The sequence below is a fragment of the Drosophila guanche genome, unplaced genomic scaffold (genome assembly GCF_900245975.1).
Source record: "Drosophila guanche unplaced genomic scaffold, DGUA_6, whole genome shotgun sequence".
Taxonomy (NCBI): Eukaryota; Metazoa; Arthropoda; class Insecta; order Diptera; family Drosophilidae; genus Drosophila; species Drosophila guanche.
The window spans coordinates 2,207,844-2,223,561 of record NW_022995744.1 but is presented as its reverse complement, the minus strand read 5'-3'; the positions used below and the strand labels follow the sequence as shown (position 1 = coordinate 2,223,561).

The window sequence follows — 15,718 nt, the reverse complement described above, 5'->3', positions numbered from 1 at the left end:
CTTTATTATTGTGTTAACATACAATTTCATCTCAGAGATGCTTCAAACATGCAACCAAGCAACAAACCAACCAACCAACAACAAGAGCAAAGTGTAATAAAAACTAATTATAAAGTGATGGCCTATTTGTGTCGATTAATAAGTCCAAATATTGAATATCATATAGTTGTGGTTGTGTTTGCACAAAGCTTTATTCGACCATCTACTCCTTCGTTGATTTTCAATGTTGCGTATTTCTAGGTTCTACATTTGCTGCCCCAATAGCAGATGCCTCCTGCAGGTCTTAGGACATGTTAAAGTTTTGCGTAAAGTCGTATTCGATGGTGGGTATTACGGTCTGAACGAACTTCAGAAATATAATCAAGTATAAATGCACGCCCAGCTGACCCCCGCCCTCCTCGACTGTCTGGATAATCTTCTTCATGATGTCGGCGTGGCGGCATGGGTGCACAGAGGCCATATTAGGCCCCGGCAAATGCGGATGCGATTCCATAGTGACAGTCTTTTTCGCATGATCCTGCGAGACGTCCTCGTACATTTGCTCCACGGTGAGCGGCTTGCGCTGCTCGTCATAGCCCACGACCCAGAGACGTGGCGTCTGATAGTATTTGTCGTAGCTGATGTGAAGATCATAGGTACGCGTGTGGAGGACAGAATCACCAAAGGCCTCTGTCGTGGCGGCAGCAACGGCTGGACTGGCTTTTGCCTCCACTTCAAGCTTTCGTGTAGTGGTTGCTACGGCTGGGTCCACTAGGTCCAGCATGCCGCTCTCCTCGAAGGCATCCATGTCAATAGCCTCGTCATCGTCCTCATCCTCGCCATCAACAGCATCGCCTGGGGCCGACTTGTCGCTATCTGGAGTATGCATCTCATCCTACAGGAACGACTGTGGCTTAGAGGCCTCTTCAGAAAAGAATCGCTGGCACTCACCTTCGTCTCGTCCATTGTCAGTTCGCAAATTTTCTCCTCTAGCTGCGTGGTGCCGTCATCGTTTAGCTGGTGTGTCTCCACCCAGCCACCGTCCCCGGACTCTTCCTCCACAAGCGTCTCCTCGCCCACATATTCCATTTGCTTGCATCGTCGATAGCATGGCACGTTACGAGTTATCAGGAATTGCTTATCTGCGGGCGTAGTTGGCTTAATTTATAAATCGGATCAGTTATTATCGACGATTCGCATTACTCACCCTTCGGTAAGTAAGGTTTGGTTTTCGTCTCATCCCCAGCAGCCCACTGCCAGGTGGGGCAATGGTGGACCAGGTGATCGCCCGCTGCCACAAACTCCTCGGGCGTTAGAACGCCAGTTTCGCGAAATTTTGACTCCTGTAATTAATTGAAATTAATGGGAATAGTGGGGGCGTGTTTAATTGATGGAAGTACATATGTATGTATGTATGCGTTGCCAGTTGGACGCCAGTCGATTCTTACAAATGGGGATGGCTGGAAAGGGGCAATCAATAATGAAGACAAAACCCCCTATGTTGTCCAGTATGCTATTCCATATCTATTCGTATGTTTATGATTCGCAACCGATTTTTGATCCATCAGAGATTCCATTCTCCGTTGCAGCGTAACAACAAATAGAAAAGCAACAATACCTTTAGCACTGGCGTTAAATATTCGGCCACGTTTAGGGCTGTGCCCTTCACGGTGTTGAGGACGCTTTGCATTCTCCTGGGCTGGATGAGTATTTTCTTTGTTCACTAATTTATAAACAATTAAAACATTAACAAAAATGTAGTGTGACGTGCAGTGTATCGGAATTATCGATACCTACAGACCCTCGGAAATATACCGAAGTAAACCTTTTTATTTTCAAAATATACTGTAAATATACCGTAAATCTTAAATAATCTTTAATCTACTGTTTAATATTACGAGCTAGTGAGGAGCCTTATTTGAATAATTTTATTCGATTTATCAACCGAATCTCCACAAGGTTGGCTGATTTTCATGACTTTTCTTTATCCGATTGATTGCAAAATTAGGTTAAAGCGAATAAATTGAACCAAAAAAATTGCATTACAGGTTCCGTGGGTGGGAATGGAATGTTACGTCAATCGGACCTAGAAAAAAACCATAATTCTTTAAACAATTTTAAATCTCTCAGTCTATCAGAAAAAGTCGGTTTGGTTCGAAACGGAAAAAAGTTCGATTTTGTCGAGTAGTGTAATTTGTCTTGCATAAATACTCGAATAAAAAACGCTGATCAAGTGCGTTCAACAGGAAAATCACAGGAAATTGACCACGGATCGGTGATCAAGTTATCCTGGTGATCGCGCCTAAATTAGAAATATTATATGATTTTCCTCAATATTTTTTGAAGATAAAAAAGTATATTCTGGTAGATTTCTGAGGGGCAGGCGGTAAGTCCGCGGACACACTCACAGTACTCCACGCTCAAAAATGGATGAAAAAGTCTCGCCAAGATTCGTTCTGCCGTCTCCTAAATTCGCAACGGCTAAAAATGAAGCAAACAGGACAACGATGCACTACTTGACGCCCAGTGGGATGACACTGCTGCCACGCGCCAAGCAGCCCCCGCCGATGTACGGCGCACGAGGCAGCACAGTTCCAGCCAAATATTTGGAGCAGGTTCGATATAATGCTGTTTTCAGATCATGGAGAATAATATTTGAATCCAATTTAGAGCACGATTACTCCCTTGCCACAAGCTCCACCAGTTTACAAGTCCCCGCCTCGCCCCGAGCACTGCCACAACTGTGGCATGGAATTGGCAAACGCTCAGGACATGAGGAGACACTTGGAGCAGCATGAGACATGTCCTGCAGAAGGTTGCGACTTTGCCGCCCTGCACAACATCGTGGAGCATCATATTGAAGCTAACCACATAACTGGGGTGTATCAGAAAGTGAAAAAGTTATGGACCCCGGAAGACACAGCTGCCTGGAAGGCAGAGCGCAGAAAAAAGTAAGTGCTTGATAAATCTTGATTTTTATGGGAAAGAAACTAACTCGACGTTTACAGATTTCCCACGGCTGCGAATGTGGAGCTGGCCAAGCGGGCCAAGGAACAACGACTGAAACGTGGAGAGCGCTTGGAGGCTTCAAAATCTCGATTTGGCAGACGCGAAGATCGACAGCGCACGCGACCCAACAACTCTCAAGAAAAGCGACCCAGGTCTAGCAAAAAGGCTAAAGGCAAGAGCCAGAAGAATGTTGAAGAAAGCATTCGTCAGAATGCAGATGCCTTAGAAGAGGACACTTCCTATATAAGTGGAACTGGCGTGCCCATGTTTCGTGGAACGGGACAGATGGTGAACTACGAGCATTCCAAAGTCAACGGAAAGAAGAGTGAAAATGCTCTTTGTGGCCTCTTGGGAATGTATGGCTCGGGTAGTGAAGACAGCGAGATTGAGTCTGAGGAAAACAAGCAATGGCAGGGGCAGAGAAGTCCCCAACGGGAGACAGAGTGCAGCACTGTGAAGAATGAAATTTCAAGGGATGATCCGTTAGTCCCAAATACAGTTGTCCAAATGAACTCATTAGAAACTGTCGAGGAGTTTCCCATGAGTTTTGAGGATCTGATCAAGGAAAATGACTGCTCTTCTGATGACGCACCCGATGAAGCGCCCATTCAACGTGTAATCGAATCAATAACCGAGACGGCTATACACCAAACTGAATTCATAACACCGAAACCTCGACCCTCCCCAAAACCAACGGCTGCGAAGGCACAGAAGCGTATTTCTGGCCTCAACTACAAGCGAGCTCGTAAAACTACAAAACCTAACACAATGCTCTCCAAGTTGTTGGCCTCCGATATTCGGCATGAGCGCAATGTCCTGCTGCAGTGCGTACGCTATGTGTGCGAGAACCAATTCTTTGGCATCGGAGCAAGCACCAGTGAGGATACAGAAAGGGGAATAACTTTGCCTAGTCAGATGTAATTATTATTCTTATTCTGCCTACAAGTGCTTTTGTTAAGCAGAGGGCATCGAGTTTAAGTTTCTTTGTTTTGGACTATCTAGTAGAATATAACAACAAAATATCACGCTGGAAACATTTCTTTCCGTGAGGTTGGCTTTCTAACATTATAAAAATTCTTCATTCCATTTCTTGTAAAAGGCAATGCCCTTTATGAGAAATACCATCTGTATAACTAAAAGCCATATTAATGCAGAAGGAAACCCATTTGGTGGCAAGGTAACAAACTTACCAATCGGAAACATAAAGTAGCTCATGACAATTGGGCCAAAATTGGTCAAGCCGAGCCCAACACAGTAAATAGCCTTCCTTTCCTGAGGGTACATATCTTTAAATGTAATTAAGCTACCATTGTCGGTAGTGAAAGTTCAATTCTCACTTTTAAAATGCCAACGCGGATCAATATTCCCGAAATGATCAGCAAAACCGAGCCAACCATGTGCACACATCCAGCCTTAAAAAAATGTTCGCCTTTGGAAGCATGCCCAAGATTATTCAAGTCGGGTTGGGTATGTCTGCATTACCAATATTTACCTGACGTCGACATTATTCTATATGACCAGTTTATCGAGAGTAGGCCAAAAATCACATTCCATATGGCGAACTTCTTCATTGAAACTGAAAGCGGACACGCGCAGCAGCATTTACACATTTTTCTAATTTCTAAATTGTATTCAATAAAATGCTCAGAGTTGATGTGTGTGTAACACACTTACTTAATATAATTATACTCCTTATGAGTGAAATCAGAGAAATGCCCGATCTGGTTTCTGGTCCTCCCAACTAGCCTTGGAGTACTTGCATTCCCACTTTATCCTAGAATTGTTCATGTATGTTCAGTTAGTGGACATTCCAGCCGATGCATCGCCACCAACTCCACTAGAGTCGCCACCCGATGAGACACCCACTCCGCCACCTGCCTGTTGCTGTTGTTGCTGCTGCTGGGCAACGGCTGCTGCAGCCTGCTGCTGTTGCTGCTGGGCGGCGGCATGTTCTTGCTGCCGCTTCTGCTGTTGCCTTGCGGCGTGCGAATGCTTGGCCTTCGTCTCCTCCAGCTCACGGACTCGCGAACGGGCGTGCTGGATGCGGTGCCAGGCCATTTGAAGCACCTTGGCTGAAGCGTAGCCAGAGCCCTCGTGAGGCTGTCCGGTGGACACTTGTGTAAGGTAGTTTATTTGTTCCGAAAGTTTCGATTCGACACTGGACAAACTCTTGAGAAATTGCTGCGACTGCGTTTCGGCATTCTTTTGCGACGACTTCTCTTTGCCAAGTTCCTGCAGAGCTTGCCCTGCAAAGACATGATGATAAGCTGGGTATACTTATAGCCGCCGGCTGGCTATTTACCCGCACTCTGCATGCAGAGAATGATTTCTTTCTCTATCTCGTCTAGAGCATGTATTTTATCCAATGGATTCATGGCGGTTTTTTGTCAACAAAATTTGTCTACAACTCACAATAGAGGTGGACTACAATCGATATAGTCGATAGCCATCGACTAGGGCTGAAAACCCATCATTCCACTATTGAGAGCAAAAGTAAGTTTCTAAGCTTAAGACCAGTACTCAGCTGCGCAAAAGTGCGAAAAGTGCATGATCTCTGGGTACACTGATTATTGTTTGCTTAAGTCTAGTACTCAAATCGAAAAAAAACTTGCTGGCAAAATGTGCAATATATTTTGCTAGCAGCAGAGTGAGACCAGAGGTGAAAACCGCATTCCGTACGGTTACACTTCTCAGGCAGCTGTGTTGTTTTGTTTACCTTTTTGAAAATGTGTGAATATTGAATAAAAGGTTTTAAAACAATTAATGCAAAATGGATGCATGCAGCAGATTGCTTTTTTGTAATTGGCGCCTCTTGCATGCTCTGAGGAGGAGGACAATCAACGAAATAAGCGCTGACAACATTGATTAAACACGTATCTGCAGGAAAGAAACCAGGACGGCCGTTGTCTATACAGTATTATAAATCATATAAATATGTGTACATTTATGGAAACCCATGAAATGATACCCTTTGCATATTCCGCAGATTGAAAAATATGACAGAGAATTTGCATATGGCTGGGAATAACATCTGCAGACTTCTTTGATTGGTGGAGCAGCAAAGCCGTTCCAAGGAATATTTGCGGACGTTGCAAAGTTGTAAAACGGCGCCTCCAAGCACCTATTCAAAATTGGATAGTTTTGAGTCCAAATCGCCGCCTTCGCCCCCTGGCACGACCCTGAGGAGCAGTACTTGGTCCCAAAAGGAAAACAACTTAAAACATTTTGTTAACAGCCCAGCCGGGTCTGTGTCTTGGCAACATGAAGATACTGGCGTTCAAATAAGTTTAACAAATTAGAAATGTAAATAAATTCAATATAATCTCATTAATCCATAATACTTGTTTCCTCTTTTGCCGTTTGATGGCCTGAAGCTCGTTTAGAAACACGGTGGTCATTTATCTTTCAACTTCAGTGGCATTGCTGCCTCCATTTGATTGAGACTATACTATGACTATGATTCCTCTCGGAAATTAAAATATATCTTTATTTTTCGAGCTGCTAGCAACATACCAACGAATACCACACAAATAATATTTATACCACAAAATACTATCGTCTGATTTTCTAGATTATTTCGGCCTGTTTTTTTGTCGATCTGCTAGAAAGTAATTTGTGCGCACAACAATTTCTTATCGGTTCCATACCAATATCATCCCTGATTTTTTTAGCGGCCCCTTTTTTTTTATCTGAGTACTAGGGTTTTTACAATGTAATCCGTTAAAAATTCAAATTTTGTATGAAGGCAGGAGGAGTGCGTTATTCAAGAGTGGATATCGAGCTTGGAGGACAACAAAGCATGCAGAGAGCACAGCATTATCGAATAAGTTCGTTCCGGCGGGACAGAAATGCAATAAACAAGGGTCCGAAGTACCCGTAGTACCGAAGATTAATAAATTATAATATCCATATAATCATTTTTCGTTCGACTGCATTAATACGTCAATCATCCCTGATTGTGTCGCAAGAAAATTCCGCATCTGAGTACTGGGCTTAAGTATAGGTATTTTTGATAATCCTCTTGGTCACCGTTCGGAGAAACCGGTACTCCGGTACACACGGAGCACAGGTACAACCATTTTAAGGAGACAAAGTAGGTAATATTGTGTAGAGCGGTCGGTACTTATAGCCATGCTAGCCCCTATTGGTACATGCACCTGGTTCCCAAGGACTGTTTAGAGATCCTCAGATGAAGATTTTTTATGATGTACCCTTTTTGGTGTTCCATACCTGTCCATCCACATATTTAAGTACCAATTCACAGCTGGCAGATGTCGTTTAGTAGTCCGCCTGATTCACTTCTTAAGAGCATACATATATAAATCCTTAAGAAGTTAAACATAGCATCAGTAAAATCCTAACCATGCTGCGACGAACTTACTCCCGCTTCATCTTCGAGACAATTGGCGATTCACGCGTCTTCCACCATCAAAGATTTATCAACGATTTACAAACGGATTGTCCCACCTGTAAGAGTTGTGTGGAGACCAGAGAGCCCTACAGCCAGCACTGGAATAATGACTATGGTGCCGGAACGAGCCACCAAATCAAAATGAGTTTCGTCGAAAGACTGCTATTGAAGCGAATCGAGACGGAGCGAATAGAAGCGTTTATGCTATGCAATGGGAGCGTCTCTGGCAGAACGAATGACTTCCTATTAGAGGCTGGAATGGAGGCAGTGCCCCAACTGCTGCGATTTCTTAGCTTTGGGGCCGACAAGTTGGAGGTCACCATTGGATTTTATGTGAACGTGAAAAAGGAGAGAATGTATTACGAGAGTAGTGCGATGAGCGTCGAACACCACCTAGACATTGTGGAATCTGTGGATATGCTCTTTTCCATGTTGCTGGAGAAGATAAGCAATTATGTACTGCTGCAGCAGCGCGTTCCCCTGGAGGCTTGCGACATTAAACGAATGAAAGTGACGGTGAAACGTCATGTTAGTCCTGCAGCGGTTCAGTGGCGATCCACCGCTAGGCTGCCTCTCCAGTATCGTGTAAAGAACTGTGATACTGGAACCGATAATCGGGCACACATAGATACAGTCCTAGCCCAGATCTGTCAGAGTCCCAGTCATAAATTCAATGTTGGGCTCTTGCCGGATGCTGTGCAAGCGAATTTTTATTGCTTCCGCGTCTGTGCCAGCACCAAAGAACTCTACGCAGTTCCCTATCTACTCCGCCATGATGATGTCGACAACACACCTACATTCCTCATACACTCCGATATAGCGGGTAATTTCCAGGGCCTACAGGAAATAAGGAACGTACGCAAGTTCCTTCGTGCTGATGGACAGGATCGAGTGTTCGAATGCCGAAAATGCAAGTCGCGTTTCGGCGATCGCGTTCAGTTCGCATTGCATAAACGAATCGATTGTGGACGCGGCTTCATGGTGTGGCACATTGAAGAAGACGCCATAGAACTGCACCACAATTGCTTGCCGCTACCGAAAGGCTACTTCAAGCACGACTGGTTTGGTTTGGGCACCAAGAAAACTGAAAAAATAAATTGACAACAGGGACTACGACAAAGTTGGAATATACAATTGAGCAACCAGCAGTGGCACGTGCATGTCCTTAAAGAGGATTTACAGCCATTGAATTATCGCTTTTAAGGCCATTTTTATAATTTCTGCTTATAAATACACATAATTATGAAACATATCACCATTTGCTCTCTCCATTCTGTGTTGTGTCTGCTTTTTATACCCGGGAATCAAAGAGTTAAGGATTTGTGGTCTAAGGGCTGTGCGTAACGAAGCCACAGAAGGAATCATTTCCGACCTCATTACGTGAATAATTTGTTCAACATCAATAGCTGTCTCTCTGTTTGTCTGTCCTTCTGTCCGCCCCCATTGAGTGCCTGAGTTCTCAGAGAGAATTCTCCATAAGGAGTAAAGAAACAATGATACACAATGTTTCAAGTGCATTTAAAAAAGCACTGCTACTTCAGCAGCATTTCACAACGTTCATCCACTTTTTGTTCTTTTCGTTCATCCCAGTACTCAGATGCACAAAAAGTTTCTTGCGACAAAATCAGTGCAGATTTTACCAATCGATTAGAAATTAACCCTGTTTTTTGTTCGACCGGAACGGACTTATTCAATAATGCTGTGCTCTCTCCATGCATTGTTGTCCTCCAAGCTCGATATCCACTCTGAAATAACACACTCCTCCTGCCTGTTTCATTTTGTAAACAAACACAAAAACAGTGTACCCAGAGATCATGCACTTTTTTGCAATTTGGCCATACTGGGCACAGAGCGAAATATGTAGCACTTTCTGTCGCAAGACAATTTTGAGCATCTGAGCACTTTAAACTCACTTTGTACATCATTATAATTAAATGTTTCTAGGCTGTGGCACAGTTGGTTTCATATAAACCTCTATAAACTCTGTATCTCTTAATATACCTCTAAAACACATATGCCTCATTCTGTGTTGCAGATTTGGAAAGGTAATTTGTAGGATGTACATACATATGTCTGCACACGCATCATTATACCCAGTTCTCGAAGAGTAAATAGGTTGTATTGTATTTGTCCGGACCCCAACAAGTATACATATATATTCTTGATCAGCATCAATAGCCGAGTCCGTCTTGATGAGCGCTTGGATATCAGAGACTATGAAAGCACAGTTTTTGTCGAGATTGCTGTGAAATCACAATTTTACAAGTGTACTTCAAACTTTTTTACCACCCACTTATGCCCCCAAAAAAGGGTGAAAATCAGACACAATGCTGGTAATGCTAGCCGGCACATTAATTAATAACACAGTTTCAAAAATACTTAAATGCATTTAAATGCTCGGTTAATGCTCGGAAGCAGGTTAAGATAGCATTAAATAATGTAGTAAATTCAACCTGGCTAGATTTGAACCTGACTAGACTCAGATTTCAGCGTAAAGCCTGTCAAACTTCATATACAAAAAACTTCTCCAGGATATGGATATGATCCAAGGTTCTACATCCGTCTCAGATGTACGGCTTTTAGATGGGTGGTCATGTTGCCGTGGGAGCGTCGGAGGTGGGAGCCTTTGGGTCCACATTTTAGCTGCATCAATCAGTTTATAAGATACACAAACCTTTTCACAATCAGATCTAAGATACTTAAGTCATGTGTAAAAACAAACCGGTACTAAATAAACCATAATTTGATATAAAAATGTAAAGGCCCGAAAGTCATCAGAACACGTTGGTTTGGTTCCTTGGGATTTTGTCGAGCCGTGTAATTGTTTGGTTGTTTATGGACTTATGGCTACAGAAATGTATGTGGTGAGCCTTGGTGAAGTGCTTCCTTACAAACTTTTATGGCAAATAAAATATTTGTACCCTAGCGTGATTTGGTGAAAATGTACATGTATTCTTAGGTTTCTACAGTCTAACTACACATCTTCTTGGCGGCACCTGACGGCAATGCCAGCCATACTAGATGGCGCCACTGTTATATTATGGCTGCACGCAGAGCTCTTTTGGCTATTTTGCTAAATATAATGGTGGAAAATACCGGTGTCTATTATAGAAAGAAAAGGTTTTTAAAATATGGCGGATAATAAATAGGATTATGGGTTGCTTAACAGAAACGGCAAATTTTAGGAACTTCGGCGGCAATTTTGGCCGCGAAAAGGATGACCAGGACAAGTTGATCCTGAGTATTTGGAGGATGAGCCGTTGTGCACCCGTCACACACCGAGACGATTCCATAGAGAAGCTATGCAGCAACAAGTGGAGCAGCTGTGGGAACGCCAGCAGAAGTGGAGGCAGGATCTGGAATTCAAAAGCTGGCGGCCTACCAGTTCATTGCAGGGAAAAATCGTCAAGTAATTTTGTTCCATATTTACAAGTGTATATACATATGTACATATTTACATACATATTTCGCAATAAAAATTATGTAGTACATAAATATTTACATCCATGCATATGTACAACTAATTAAGTTTAGCCATTCTTTTTGAAGTTCATCTTTTTCCTTCATCTCGCATGATTCCAGATTGTTTCGCAATTCCAGAAGGATTGTTGGTGATCCCTGCCTTTCAGTGGCGTCTTGTAGCAATCAAAAAGTTTTTCTGTTTTTATCCTCCAAATCCTTTTTAAGGGCTGCTCGAGTGATGCTATTCCCTTTGTACTCCAGAGAAACTTTGCTCCTGAGCATATCCGAGCTTAATCTGAAATCTGATCCCGGCTTTGATTGCAGATCAAAAATATTTTGCTTGACCTGCTTAATGGTGTTCTCTTGTGTAGCCAACAAGAGAACTCGATGGACGCCTTATTATCATTTTTCATTGCCTAGTGTGTGCGCCTACTACTTTTTTCAACTTCCAGCCTGTTTACTTATTCTCTTGAATCTGATTTCCGATCCAGTGACACTCTTAAAGCTTTTATGTTCTCCTCTTTATCCTTGATTTTCTCCTAAAAGAAAGTTACATTTTCCTTGGAAGCCGGTAAATCGGTTTCAACCTCTCTCAGATGATTTTCCAGTTCAACAATTTGGATGTCGTGCACTTAGACGACTCCATGCTAATTTCAAGATTTTCTGAGTCCACGCTTACGTGACGGTTCTGGAAAAGTAAAGTGCATATTAATTGTTGCGAGGTAGCTGTTACAGTTTTTAAGGGAAATTCCCGCTATAAATAAATGCAATTGTGTGACTAGTTTCTTATTAGTTATATACATATAACTTATTAAGCACGAGGAGGAACGTTGGAACTGATCTCGCTTTATTCAACCAACACTTAATTTACATTCGCATAATACTTTATTGGATAACGATCCATATTTCAAATTGTTCTATCTCCAAAATAATTGAATTAGCCCATGATTTTGAGGCTTATTTTCTTTTATTGTCTGGGAGGGAAGCTGGGAGGGAGTGCAAGGTTTTTATCCAGACTAACTTCTTCTGAAAGATATGGGGCCTGGAAATGGTTTGTTGATAGTTTTGTTTTTTTATGGCACAACTTTTTTTAAGAATTGTTAAAGTCTGGTATTTTTTGAGCGCTTTTTTAGAGGGAGCGCTGTTTTTTCATATAACTTTAGTGGCTTACAACTTACATCTGGCAGAGGCAGAGGCCGCACACTGCCCGAAGCAGCATATTGAAATACACTTGTAACAGTGGGAGCAAGAAGCCTGGATGCAAAATTTGGTGGCTCTAGCTTTTTTTTTTTTTTGGGGTCGGAAACGTTTCCTTCTGGGCGTTACATTCAACCATTATTCGCACAAATAAAAAATAGCCTATTTACTCTTCGAGTACCGGGTATAAAAGTACCAGTTATTTTAAAGTTATTTACAAAAAAAGTTATTTCGTAGAAAAATAAAAATATCTTGAGATTATTTCAAAAAGTTGGTTTGGTTTCTTGAGGAAAAGCTGTGTCGGGTAGTGTTGTTATTCATTGTATTTCATATTACGACACCAGCCAGTAATTCAGCAAGTCAAATGCAAATCAATTCATATTAAATGTCGTTTTAAGTAGGCACTACAGAGGCTGAGGAAGATTTTAAAGAGTGCCGGAATCTTGCATTTGTCGAGTGCCCAAAACAAAAATACAATTTGAATCAATTAGGCGGAATCCGACTGAAATGAGAAACGAAATGAGAGCTCAGATAGAGCAGAGCACCCAGAAGGACGATGGTCTCCAGCGAAATGCAAATTTATTTATTTCATTCCTCGTTCTTTTCGTTTAAAATCTAAATACGGACATTTCCTTTGCACCGCAAATGAAAAGCGAAAAAGTGTCAGGGAAAACAGGTTAGGACGAGACCCAGCAACAGAAGTAGGCAATTAGGTTTGCCTTTACGTTTTGTTTGTGTTCAAGAAGGAAACACTGTTAAGACTCAGAAAGAAGGAAAACTCAGACGGACACAGGCCACAACCCAAGGCTTTGCAGGCGGGAACGGAAGCGCTGGCGAAACTTTCGTGCTGCAGGCCCCATCCCATTTTTGGCGGAAGTTCCTGGCCCGTTTAGCTGTTGTTGCTTTTGGAACTGCATACGAAGGTACCTTATCGATTGCTCGCGCGCTCTCACGTTTAATGCAGTTGGTCGTATCTCCCTATTTCTTGACTTCCTTTCCGCCCCTAGGGGACCATTAACCTTTTGAAGTACAATCCAATCTCTGCGTTTGCCTACATGTCAACATAAACACAGTTTAAAATTGATGAATCAAACAAATTGGCCATTACCAAATGATTGATTTAATACAACATTTTTGCTGAGAAGCAAGTGGATAGATCGAAGAGGTTCTTAAATATCACATACATAATATATATATGAGAAAAGCTTTGAAGAATAAATCTCAAACCTCTCAATTAGATACTAGCTATTTGTCCTATCTTATCTAATCGTGGTATATCCTATACCCTATTCAATGTTCAACCCGCTAGGTTGTAAAATCAGCTCTCCCGACTGCTCTTCTGGTAGTTTGGGTGCTGTGTAATTACATGACAGTAGAAAGCAGCATTGGGAAAGCACCAACAAAAACCAAAACAACAACTATAGCAGCACCAACATCGCTAGAAGACAACAACAAGAAGAACATCGAACAACTAGACCAACAGTGGGAATACGATAATAATTTCCATTTCTAATTTCCTTACCACGCAAAGGCTTTTGCACTTGCCGGGGCTGACAGCCTGGCTTCCATTTCCATTCCCATTTCCATTTCCACTTCCGCCTCCCAAAAACCTACATCCATCCACCCATCAGCCTTCCCGGCGGCAACGGCCTAGAGATGTGTAGCCAGAGCCAGACGTTGGCATAATTTCGATGCAGGAATCTAACAGAATGCAAATTCAATCATTGACTTTTTAGCTTATAACGAAATAAGCGTGGTGTTTATTGGTTGATTTATTGGCCGCCCTCTTCGTCAGAGATAGAGGAAGATACAGAAAGAAAGAAAAGAAAAAAAAAAAAAAAAAAAAGGAAAAAGTGTGTGTATGAATGGCACTGGGAGAGCCTTACATGAGCAGTCTTCGGGACCCGACCCTAATCAAGAATTGGAAACAATGGTCTAACCAAAAAGTGAATTAACGTTGAAGGTGTTTGTATGAGTATTAAACTATATGGTTTTACAATTGTCCATATTCATATTTCTCTTGGAGGTTTTGCAGTCCTTGCACTGTCACAGTAAAAACTAAACCTGAGCTTCATTTTACTCTGGACTCAACTGGGTTCAGGTGGAACTAGCCCGCACCCAAACGAGAGAGTCCTTTGCGTATTCTCTGCTTCTCATGTCACTGCCACTGTTGTTGTTGTAATTTGATAATGCATTTGATTAAAGAAATGAAATTTTTATTAAGGCTGTTCGCTCATTCGCGTCGCTGGCAGCGCGCGAGCTCCTTTTATGTTGCTCTCACTTTCCCTTTGTATACCCAGTACTCGAAGAGTAAAGAGGGTATATTGTATTTGTAAACATTGTAAACATCGGAAACATTTCCGATCCCCTAAGTACTTACACATCCTAATATATATATATCTATATATCTATACCGAATGCCGGGTATAGAAAACGCACAAACGTTCCTACTCGTTTCTTTTCCTCTTGTGTGTGTGCTGGCCATTGTCTTTTGTGTGTTTTGTGTATTTTTGATATCCTCCATGAAGTGCAAGTGCACTGACATAATAGTAATATTGAAAAGAGCATTCATGCAGACATTTGTATGTCTAATAGCCGAGTCCGTCTGCCTACCCGTCCGTGTGTAAAAATGTATCTCAAAGAGTATCAGTACATCAGCTGTTAAAGGTGTGGAGGGAGTATCAGTTACGATAGTCGGTAGCATATAGTCGGAATGTCTTGATTGTCTGCTTTTATTTTTATTTAGCTTTTGTTTCGTTGGGACTCGCCACACTTTTCCTTAGCTTATCCCACCCCACGCCAATGCTTGCCCTGCCCCTGCAGCTTGGCTTTAGCATAATTTCTTTGAGTGCGGTTTGGATCTCGGCATTTTACGATGGTCGAAGTGCTTCTCCCCCGATGGGAAGGGAGGTCTACAGGTGGTGGAAAGCGCCGGGTGCAGAGCAGTCACTTGTTACGTTGAATCAGCCGGCGTCATTTTTGGCTTTTTGCCACACGTTTCAATCAGATTTGCATTGAAATGTTTGAATCTATTAGCACATTACTTGAATGCGTTTGCTTGTACCATATGACTCTGTTAGGCGAGGACCCCATCCCATTCAGTCCATTTTTATTATAACAGTAAACGATTCGATTTTCAGCAAAGAAATAATGCCTATAATAATTTTCCATCTGTACTTTGGCATACCCACTCTTAAGTGGATTCCAATGCTGTTCCAAATGTCTCGAACCCCGAATTGGTATTTTGGGGGTGGAGAGGGTCGGTCGGTTGCAGGGAAACGCTTATTCAACACCAGGAGGATATTGTTATTGTAGTTGTTTTGTATTGTATTGGTTTTACACATATTTTGGGTAGCGTTGGGGGATTGGTGAATGTGGAATTTGCGTCTGATCGTTGACTTTCTACCAATTTGTTGCTTGACATCAAAAAACCGCACCAATGGCAATGCCAAAATTTAAATACAAAATGTAAGTGTTCGCTGACCACGCCAATTAATAAATGAATTAACCAATTTAAAAATGTATGAAACGATTTTCCCCAAGGGAAAAAGTTTAGGGAAATTTTAACAGCGCCTTCGGACTATAAATACCGGTTTGTTGCTCCGTTTCGAACATGTGCGTAGCAACTACTTGCCCCTGCAACGCAACATGCTGGAGTCC

At 42.2% G+C, this 15,718-nt stretch overlaps 4 protein-coding genes across 4 annotated transcripts; 2 read left to right on the top strand and 2 right to left on the bottom strand.

Annotated features, from left to right (window-relative positions):
* Nucleotides 1-151: 151 nt before the first annotated feature.
* On the bottom strand, nt 152-1,762 carry LOC117579312 (ubiquitin-like-conjugating enzyme ATG3). The gene is made up of 4 exons (XM_034265124.1): nt 1,598-1,762; nt 1,187-1,322; nt 931-1,121; nt 152-874 (listed from the first exon to the last, which is right to left on the bottom strand). Exons 1-4 carry the CDS (start codon nt 1,667-1,669, stop codon nt 284-286), a joined length of 990 nt encoding a protein of 329 aa, XP_034121015.1. The 5' UTR covers nt 1,670-1,762; the 3' UTR covers nt 152-283.
* A 595-nt stretch (nt 1,763-2,357) lies between these two features.
* Nucleotides 2,358-4,661, top strand: LOC117579310 (nuclear fragile X mental retardation-interacting protein 1). The gene is made up of 3 exons (XM_034265121.1): nt 2,358-2,594; nt 2,650-2,930; nt 2,988-4,661. The coding sequence occupies exons 1-3, from the start codon at nt 2,406-2,408 to the stop codon at nt 3,907-3,909; spliced, it is 1,392 nt and encodes a 463-aa protein (XP_034121012.1). The 5' UTR covers nt 2,358-2,405; the 3' UTR covers nt 3,910-4,661.
* LOC117579314 (mediator of RNA polymerase II transcription subunit 11) lies at nt 4,333-5,447 on the bottom strand. Its single transcript, XM_034265128.1, has 3 exons — nt 5,291-5,447; nt 4,481-5,234; nt 4,333-4,417 (listed from the first exon to the last, which is right to left on the bottom strand). The coding sequence occupies exons 1-2, from the start codon at nt 5,361-5,363 to the stop codon at nt 4,783-4,785; spliced, it is 525 nt and encodes a 174-aa protein (XP_034121019.1). The 5' UTR covers nt 5,364-5,447; the 3' UTR covers nt 4,333-4,417; nt 4,481-4,782.
* A 1,831-nt stretch (nt 5,448-7,278) lies between these two features.
* LOC117579311 (protein terminus) lies at nt 7,279-8,600 on the top strand. The gene has a single exon (XM_034265122.1). It carries the CDS (start codon nt 7,352-7,354, stop codon nt 8,498-8,500), a length of 1,149 nt encoding a protein of 382 aa, XP_034121013.1. The 5' UTR covers nt 7,279-7,351; the 3' UTR covers nt 8,501-8,600.
* Nucleotides 8,601-15,718: the final 7,118 nt, after the last annotated feature.

Coding starts and splice junctions, on each gene's coding strand:
- LOC117579312 (XM_034265124.1), bottom strand. CDS start 1,669: ATGCAAAGCGTCCTCAACACCGTGAAGGGCACAGCCCTAAACGTGGCC. Junction 1,323..1,597: donor ATTTAACGCCAGTGCTAAAG/GTATTGTTGCTT, acceptor AATTAATTACAG/GAGTCAAAATTTCGCGAAAC. Junction 875..930: donor TGACAATGGACGAGACGAAG/GTGAGTGCCAGC, acceptor TCGTTCCTGTAG/GATGAGATGCATACTCCAGA.
- LOC117579310 (XM_034265121.1), top strand. CDS start 2,406: ATGGATGAAAAAGTCTCGCCAAGATTCGTTCTGCCGTCTCCTAAATTC. Junction 2,595..2,649: donor CAGCCAAATATTTGGAGCAG/GTTCGATATAAT, acceptor AATCCAATTTAG/AGCACGATTACTCCCTTGCC. Junction 2,931..2,987: donor AAGGCAGAGCGCAGAAAAAA/GTAAGTGCTTGA, acceptor CGACGTTTACAG/ATTTCCCACGGCTGCGAATG.
- LOC117579314 (XM_034265128.1), bottom strand. CDS start 5,363: ATGAATCCATTGGATAAAATACATGCTCTAGACGAGATAGAGAAAGAA. Junction 5,235..5,290: donor TCTCTGCATGCAGAGTGCGG/GTAAATAGCCAG, acceptor ATGTCTTTGCAG/GGCAAGCTCTGCAGGAACTT.
- LOC117579311 (XM_034265122.1), top strand. CDS start 7,352: ATGCTGCGACGAACTTACTCCCGCTTCATCTTCGAGACAATTGGCGAT.